Source organism: Pundamilia nyererei, unplaced genomic scaffold (genome assembly GCF_000239375.1).
Source record: "Pundamilia nyererei isolate P.nyererei 1_Seehausen unplaced genomic scaffold, PunNye1.0 scaffold00044, whole genome shotgun sequence".
In the NCBI taxonomy this organism is placed as follows: domain Eukaryota; kingdom Metazoa; phylum Chordata; class Actinopteri; order Cichliformes; family Cichlidae; genus Pundamilia; species Pundamilia nyererei.
Window position 1 is genome coordinate 2,869,217 of NW_005187445.1, and position 8,924 is coordinate 2,878,140.

General features: G+C 39.9%; 1 protein-coding gene across 3 annotated transcripts in view; it reads right to left on the reverse strand.

Moving 5' to 3' along the window:
* Positions 1-3,290: 3,290 nt before the first annotated feature.
* Positions 3,291-8,924, reverse strand: part of LOC102209460 (adenylate cyclase type 6) — a 47,123-nt gene continuing 41,489 nt past the window's right edge. For all 3 annotated transcript variants that reach the window (XM_013910455.1, XM_013910454.1, XM_013910453.1), the window contains exons 14-24: positions 7,796-7,883; positions 7,581-7,697; positions 7,338-7,490; positions 7,046-7,221; positions 6,773-6,793; positions 6,390-6,419; positions 6,068-6,200; positions 5,609-5,872; positions 5,317-5,521; positions 5,096-5,220; positions 3,291-3,822 (exon numbers count right to left, since the gene is read on the reverse strand). In XM_013910455.1, coding sequence (XP_013765909.1) covers positions 3,694-3,822; positions 5,096-5,220; positions 5,317-5,521; positions 5,609-5,872; positions 6,068-6,200; positions 6,390-6,419; positions 6,773-6,793; positions 7,046-7,221; positions 7,338-7,490; positions 7,581-7,697; positions 7,796-7,883 — 1,441 coding nt within the window. In that variant the 3' untranslated portion in view covers positions 3,291-3,693. The remainder of the gene's footprint in view (positions 3,823-5,095; positions 5,221-5,316; positions 5,522-5,608; positions 5,873-6,067; positions 6,201-6,389; positions 6,420-6,772; positions 6,794-7,045; positions 7,222-7,337; positions 7,491-7,580; positions 7,698-7,795; positions 7,884-8,924) is intronic.

Sequence of the window (8,924 nt, forward strand, 5' to 3'; positions counted from 1 at the left end):
GGCAAACCTTGCACAAAAGCCTGTGGCCATAACAGATACCAACAGTTAGAAATTGGTAATATCCACCCAGTTATTTCCCCTTATCCAATTTGAGGTCAATGAATCTGACCCTCAAAGGTCAGAGGGGCTGGAGCTTATCCCGGCTCCCATAGGGTAAGTGGCAGGGTACACCTTGGCCAGTCTCTCAAAGGGCTAACACAGGGAGACAGACAACCATTCACATTCATACCTACGTGAACCAATTAACCCCACTAACTGCATGTCTTCAGACTGTAGGAGGAAGCTGAAATACATGTAAACACCACACAGTAAGGCCCTGAACAGATGGTGGATTTAAACACAGGAAATACTTGCTGGGAGGTAAAAGCACTAACCGTTACGCCACTGTGCTGCCCTCAGCAGCTTATATATGCCGATAATGCTGGTGCACTGATCATCAGGAGTCTTTTCTCATGTTTCCTGCTGCTGTTGCCCTTTACCTTTGAGAATACCTTGGTTTGAAGGCTTGTTTCCTACACATAAAAATGATGGATTTAAGGTCTCCCTACATAAAAAATGTGATCTAAAACCCTTTTTTCTTACAAAAAAGGAACTCGGGTCAATTTAGTTTTAATTATATATCACAACAGTCACCTTAAGGTGCTTTATATTGTAAAGACCCTACAATAATAGAGAAAAAAAACAACCCAATAATTAGACAGCACCCTATGAGCAAGCACTTGGTGACAGTGGGAAGGAATAACTCCTTTTTAACAGGAAAAAACCTCTGGCAGAATAAGGTTTAGGGAAGCTAAGACTACTGGAGGTTTCTATAAAGCAAAGATAATGACTGAGTCACATTCAGCATCAGGAGCAAAAATACAGTCACGCAAAACAGCCATTGATTTTTTTTTATTTTTTTCTTCAAGGGGAAATGTTATTTTTCTCTTTGTCATAGTCCTCAACTCTTCTCGTTCTTCAAAACTTTGCAAAAAACAAAACAACAAAAAAAAAAATCCCCTTTTCAACTCTTCCAACTCAGGGAAAAATACAAATAAAACAAAAACAAATACGGAAGGATTCATCAGGCCTGAGCAAAAACACTGTTTCAGTAGTATGGGGACAAACCTTCCTTCCCTCTCCTCTTCCCTTCCCCTCCCAAAAGCATCCCAAGAGTTAACAATCAACACAAGTCTATGGACAGCCAATAGAAATAGAATACATACAATGAACATCTTTATAATAAACTCAAGTGCATTTTATAAACTCTTTGCTTTATACGAATCACTCTTCATTGGTCACAGTTCATGTGATAGTTGGTGATCTCCGTTGCATTACTGTCCTCTAGACGCAAGCCCGAGTATCATTGCACAGGAGGGACCAAAAGCACAGGGCTGCGTGAGCTGGCTTTGGTACAAACGTGATCAACTGTTGGTTGCCACTGCTAAGTGTGAGGGAAGAGCTGAGTCAGGGCTGATCCTACAAATTAACAGAAAGCTGCGCCCGGGGGAACCAAGACCTTTACAACGATGAGAAAGTTAACGTAAAAAATAATAATAATAATGTCGACGAGCCCTTGTCCCTCTTTCTCTCTCTCTGCCCGAACATTAGCGGTCCAGGCAGGGAAAGCAAGCACACTTCCCATTTAGTGTTAATCTGTGATTTGTTTTATGTCAACTTAAGGCAATCAGACTCAGCAATCAGTGCTTTCATTTTCCGCTGAGGCAGGTGTAATAGGAGAGAAAATATGTGAAGGCCTACCAACTCGACCTTGTCCTCTTTAAACAGCGTAACACGAGGGATGCTGTTTGTTACCACTGAGAACTTTAATGTGTGTGGAGGTCACCGAAAAGCCTGGCTGAGATTTACAATACTGCAGTAGTGGCATGAATTAAAAAAAACAAACAAAAAAAAAAAGAGCAAAAAACAAAAAAAGCACAGTGATTCATTTGTAAATGTGTGTGTGTTTACTGCTATGCTTATGTGAGCATACACCACTTGGGCTCTGCTGCAAAGGCAGCTAATGGTTATTACTTACTATACATGATCACACCTATCGTCAGCTTAAAAATACTGTACTGTACATCAGGACTGAACAGCAGAACTCATTGGCTGCAGTTGATCAGTTGGTACCAGTGAGCTGGAGCTTTACGACTGGCATTTTACAAGAAAGCGTGCTGGTCTTTGATCCTCTTCATCGGAATGGAGTCATCATATTAAGCATAATAATTAATCAGAATCATCATAATAATAACAACATTAAGAATATACAAATGATGGATACAGAAGTGATACAAAATACCCTACGCTGAAAACGAACAAAAATGAAAACCAGATACCACAATCAGACATGCTTCAAAGCAGTTATGTTTGGCAAGAAAGCAGTTTCATTGTATCATAAAAACCTCACAGTGAAAATAGTTATGCCCCTTCAGGATTACAAAGCACAGTATTCAGTTAAAATCAATATATATTAATTTCCTTCATCTATTTCTTCTTCATAGAAGAATCAGGCTGTGCGATACCGATGCATTGAAATCCAAAGTTTCTCCCCCTCCCCCCCGAAGGCTCTGGAACGGGTCTCGGATCTAAGTTCCTTCATTTCCATCTGTACCAAAACAATACCTCTCTGAAAGGGAAGGAGCAGTCGATGTCGGTGTACTGTCACGGCCGAAAAACCGGCTCAAGCTCTAAGGAACCAATCGGACATGAAGTGAGGATGAAGAGGGGCCAAATCCTGGCTGGCTCTACTTTTACTGCTCAGGTATAACCTTCTGATAACATCCTTAGTCGTCTTTAGTCAGTTTTAAGTTAACCTAATTTAACAATCGAGGTCAGCGTTTGAATTTAGGGTTCGTGATATGCTCTTTGCTGCCTGAATGACAGACGAAATAAATGTTTTGTACATAGTCTAAAAAAGGGAGGGAGCAGACTTTGTGGCCAGCATTTGGGCAGAAAGACGGAGGGTTCAGGCCCTCTGCTTAAATAACAGAGGCGGAGATCATTGCTAACTCTAGCAAGAACATATCCACACGTCTTGCCTTGCTTTTAGTAAATACTTTAGTCTTTGGTCAATATATTCCTCCTCAGTTTATACATATATTCATACACACACAAATATGCATGTACATACACACTTAAAAAACGTGTAATAGACTGGATATTTGTGCCCGTATGTTTCCACACTTTTTCATAAAGGACCCTTTTTGCACAAAACATCGAGATCGAAATAAATAATTAATGCAGAAATAAAACATGAGTACCTGTTTGTAATTCATGTGAAATTTAAAAAAAAAATAAAAATACAGAATAAGAAAAAAAAAACGAACAAAAAGACCCAAAGTAAAATAAAAAAGTAGCCGTATGTACAGCGTTAATCTTCTTTTGACACAGGCTAAAAGGCGTTTTAAATAACAGACTTTGCATCTTTCAAGAAGCCTGAGAGAGAGGCTAGACATGAGAAAAACACGTGTCCTTCGACATGTACGGGATCCAAAACGGCCGTCAAACGAGAACATTTTCCTCTCATCTAGAACACTTTCCGTTTGAAGTCTTCAAAGTTTCTCTTTTTTCCCCTCTTTGCTCGGGATTCAAGTGGTGGCGTCTCTAGTTCTTAGCCGCTCGCTCACACCGCGAGTCCTCGCTCAGTGGTGCCGTGTCCTTGCAGTGGGGGGGTCATCCCAGCATCTGCTGCTGCTGCCGCTGTCTTGGCTGCTAACTGTTGGGCGGTCCATCATTCAGGAAGTAGGTTGTCATTTCGCCTTTACCTTTTACCTTTACGACCCCACGACACTCAAGCACGTAGCCTTTGCTTACAAGCACCTGGTAGAGGTCTGTGGTCACCTGTGAAACGATGTACACAACGATTTACAAAAGAGCGCAATATTTTAAAAGCAGTCACTTCAAACTCTTCGTCTGTTTTTGCACTGATAAACTTTTATTATGAAGCTGACAAAATGAAGTCAAGAAATCTTTACATTTAAAACTGAATTAAGCAACTTTTAATTTAAATCGTATTGATGCTGGTTAAAATGTAAATAATAACACTCATACCACTAAATCTTACCAAAAATATTTTTTTTAAAAATCATATGTGAAATGTTGAAACTGAGATATTTGAGGCCTGCTTTGTTGGTTTTTTTGGGTTTTTTTAAAAAAAATTATATTCTGGTTTTGTTTTGTTTTTCACATTTAAGACAGTGTCTCAGCTTCCGCTAATAGATAAAAGTTTTAAAACAAATTTTATCTCACCGTTTACAACTTTACAATGCTAGCAGTAGCTTTTGCCAGTTTTTAGGGGGGGGGGGGAATCCACTGTCCACAAACACTTCAGCACTAAACTGAAGAGAGACACAGTAAGCAAAAGGCTGCTGAGTTTAGAGAAGCACTCAGCAACTAAAAAGCTCAATATCTGCTCAATAAATTTCTCTCAGAAAAAAAATGCAAATAGTAAGCTGCTTTGAGTTCCAATTTTTATTTGACTAATGTTAGTTTTGTGAGTTTTTACTTCTTTATTGTTCTAGTATACTGCGATCTTTAATATCATGATATCGAGTCTCTTGCTGTTACTTTACTCTTTCAGTTCTGTGATGTCTCTTGTGTTCTTGTTTGAGCCTCGTCTATTGTCTATTATTTGCATAGTAGTCTTGTTCCCTGCGTTGTGCCTCCCTCAGTCTCATTTCTGCGTTTACGCTTTGTTCCCTTTGTGTTCATGTAGGTCTCTTACATTCTGATAAGTGCTTGTATTCATATCTCTATTGGTCTTCTTTGGTTATTTCTTATTTTACTTTGAAGTTTTGGTTTCTTTTACTTCCTGTTTGTCCTCTGTGTATAAATAGTCCTGCATGTGTCCTGTATTTGTTACTTATGTGCAGTCCTGCGTTTTTTATTGCTTTAAATTTTGTTTTTGTTCCGTTTTCATCGTTGTTTCTATATTATTTCATTTCAGTATTAAAGCACACCTGGACATCTTATCTCTAAAGTGTTTTTATTTCACATTTCTACAGCAATCTATAAATGTGCAGATATAAAATATTACCATCAAATCCACCCAGTGATATTTGATTGCTCCCTAATAACCTATCCGGGCTGATTTTATTAGTTACAAGAAACCTACCTGTATGCAGTCAGGTACACCTGTGCTATCCATACGACTGGCCACATTGACTGTGTTTCCCCAGATATCATATTGAGGTTTCCGTGCTCCAATAACCCCCGCAACCACCGGCCCAATGTTCAGACCTGTCAATTCAAGACAAAAAACAAAAAAAAGTTAAACTGCACCAACAAAACCAGCAATGTATAACCACCGTGTTTCCTCCTCTAACTTCCTCTTACCTATCTTCATCTGGAAGTTGTTGAAGGAATGCTCGTTGATATATTTCATCTGCTCTCTCAGTCTCATGGCATAGTCAGCTAGTGCAGTAATATGGGAACGGCCTTCTTTGTCATAGGTGGAGTCGTTCAGACCTGACGCTGCCATGTAGGTGGAACCGATGGTCTTTATCTTCTCTAGCTGCCTGTACTTCTCCTCACTGATGATCTGAGAAGTAAGGAGATCACAGATGGTGACTGCACCTGAAAAACAAATGACGATCACACGCAACCTTCCGAGACAGGCTGAGTTTACCTCGTCAAAGTCTGCGATGATCTCGTTAAGCAGCCGGAGGCATTCTACTCCCTCATTATTGGCCTCCAGCTCCACGTAGAACTCGGAGAAGTTGCTGATGGAGGCGAACATGACGGCTACACACTCACAGGACTGGTAATACAGCTCGTCGTTACGCCGCTCACGTGCCAGGAAGTGAGCAGCTACGTCCTTCGGTAGGATATTATGGAGGAGGCGACGATTGTAGGCTTGCAGCTCCTCCATCTCCTCCTTCTCCTCTGTGGCCTGGAAATAGAGGTTATTTATTAACTAAATCAGCTCTTATAGACACAGTGATATAATAATATAATAATTAATTTCAATTAACCATACAACAGCTCTATCAACTTTTTACTCATGGACATGTTTGAGGTATTAATGGAAGATCTTTTAGGTTAACATTGTCAGGTGGCGCCCTCTAGTGGACCCTAATGTCCATACCTGTAATTTCCACAGGAAGTCGAGGCGTGCAGTAGATTCAACCTGTTGGGCGTGCAGGTACAGTGCCAGGACAAAAACTGTGAGGATCACTGGAGTCATGACCCTCAGGGACACTTTGGTCACAACAAACGAGCTGCGGAGAGAATGACAAGCAGTGAGATTAAAGAAAGACTACAAAAAAACATTAAACAGAGAAGGAAACAAGCAAAAGATCAACAAGAAAATAACATTTAAAGAAAGGTGATGTTTAAAATTGGGCAAAATACATTATAGTAACTGAACAAGATGCAAAAATTAAAAGTAACATTGAATGTAGGCTCACCACTGGTTTGTAGTTTCATTGAAACTGGGCCTTAAATTAAAAAAAAAAAAAAACAACTTTTAGTCAGTAGTAATAAATCATTTAAAATGATGATGCAAGAGATATTTACATCAGCAGTCTAAGGATTTGATTTTGATATCAATTTATTTCATGCTACATATTTGCAGCTAAGGTATAAATGAAAGTAGATTTTTAGAAAGAGACAATGAAACATCTTTTAAACTGTGGATTTCAACCTAATGGAATATGTATGTATAGAAGTGAAGTGAAGGAATTAAAAGCTAAATCCACAAACCGTACTTTTTTTGTTTGTGTTCTGACCAAAAAATTCAATGGCAAAGATTTAAATGCAAAAACATCAATAATAATAAAAAAAAACTTACCACTGAGTTTCATTTAAATCACTAAAAACAGACAGAAAGATTCAAATATATTAATAAAATGCACAAACTTGATTTTACTGTTGTACATGCTCAAATTCATGAGTAAACAGAAGCAAAATCAATGAAAGAGCAAATAAGGGTATTTTAAGTATTTTGATTTATCCTTAAATTACTGAAAATAAAAATCTTCCATTCCCTTTCATCCCTTAAATTATCAGTACAAATGAAGTAAACCCTCTCGGTGACTTGTAATTTCACACTTGTTTCACTTACATGGCATTGGAGGTGACAAAGAGGTCTGCATTGTCAAACAGTGCTACTTGTGGCCACTCCACCAGCAGCAGGAAGGTGAACTGGATGAGCAGCATGAGGGCCAGCTTCCCTATGCTGCTGATCTGCAGGAACACGGAGCAGGCCAGCAGCGTCAGCAGCACGCTGTAGCTGAAATACTGACACAAACAGGAGGCAGCGGCGTCACAAGCACGCATCATCGACGATAGGTGTCAGGAAAACACAAACGCAAATCTGAGACTCTTCTTTTAAAGCGTGTGGACCGTTTGCTCACCTCAGGAAAGGGGCATGAGGGGCCTCGGCTGGGGCAGATCTCTAGACCCCCCTCGACGGACACATTCAAGCTGCGGATCAGACAGGGAGTCACCGCAGAGGTGTTCAGCTTCTCAGCGACGCATTCAGCCAAACCCGTGGTGTCGCAGGCAAACTGCATGAAAGTGAAGCAGCACGACTTCAAACAATGTCGCACAAAGTTAGCAGATGCGCTTAATTTGTTTAGCGATAACTTTGATCTCACCATATTAACGAAGGCAGAGATAAAGACGAGGATAATGGAGAATACTCCGACCAGCGTGCTGTTGGTGCGAGACTGGACAATCTTCTTCGAGACAGTCTGCATCGCAGCTGGAAAAATCTGCGAGCGGAAATGATGAACATGTTAAATACACGGTGAAGGCAAGGAAAAGAAAATGAGCGCAACATTTGGTTTGAAGTCCATGTGACCTGCTCTACCTTGATGCAAGAGTATATGGCACAGATGAAGAGGATGTTGGCGAGTATGATGAAGATACTGATGTAGATTCCCAGCATGACCGGGGTGCTGCAGGAAAGAATAGAGAACACAGATTATAAAAGGACATTTAGGGTTTTGTTTTACAATCATCATTATTATTATCTAAATCAGTTAAATTTCAGAAAAATACCCAGTTTATTTTTGGCATTTCATTTTCAAGGAAGAACCTTGAAAGACCCTTAAGGTTTTTCACAATATCAACATTTTTTAAAACAGTTTTTTAAAAAAAAAAACCCAATCAATCTAAATATATTTATACCAAAAAATCATGGTCTAAAACAGCGGTCCCTAACCACTGGGCCACAGACCAGTCCGTGAGTCGCTTGGTACAGGGCCACAAGAGTTGAGGCTTGGGTGTGAAATTTATGGTTTTCGGGGTTTTTATTGGTTTTTAGTGTTATTTTTTTAATGTTTTTATCGTTAACTCGGTTTCCCCAGGAGTTTTCCTGTGTGTTATGAATAAATCTTCTTTTTTGGGGGTATCGGCACTGGTTTTATTTTGTTGTATTTATGCGCGGCACCTTAAAGGCCGGTCCGTGATAGTATTGTCGGACATAAATCGGTCCATGGCGCAAAAAAGGTTGGGGAACGCTGGTCTAAAATGAGTGTGGGGGCTTTAATCCATATTTGTGAACATCTGGAAAAGCCCAGCAGCATGACAACCTGTAACTCTAAGGAGGTAGGATAACTAAAAGTGTACAACCAGTGAGTTCCTCATCAGTTCTTATTAGTCACTAAAGTGGGCGGAGGTTCAGTTCACCAACATGTGCAACATGTCGTTCAATCATGTTTTACTGGAACGGTGTGCATCAGTGGGGAAAGGTCAGACCAGCAGTCAGTTACACATCAGGAGTGATGTGTATAATAAACTGCACTCAATCAGCTGACAACAGGGGGCTCAAAGATGACACAACTTGGACATAAAAGTGGATTTCAGGAGGAAACGTTGTTGCGCTGTGAAAGTTTATATTGTCAAAACACATTGGGAGCTTAATAAGGGTGCAACGATACTCGTATCGATATTGAACTGTTCGATACAGTGCTTTCGGTTCGGTACGCATATGTATG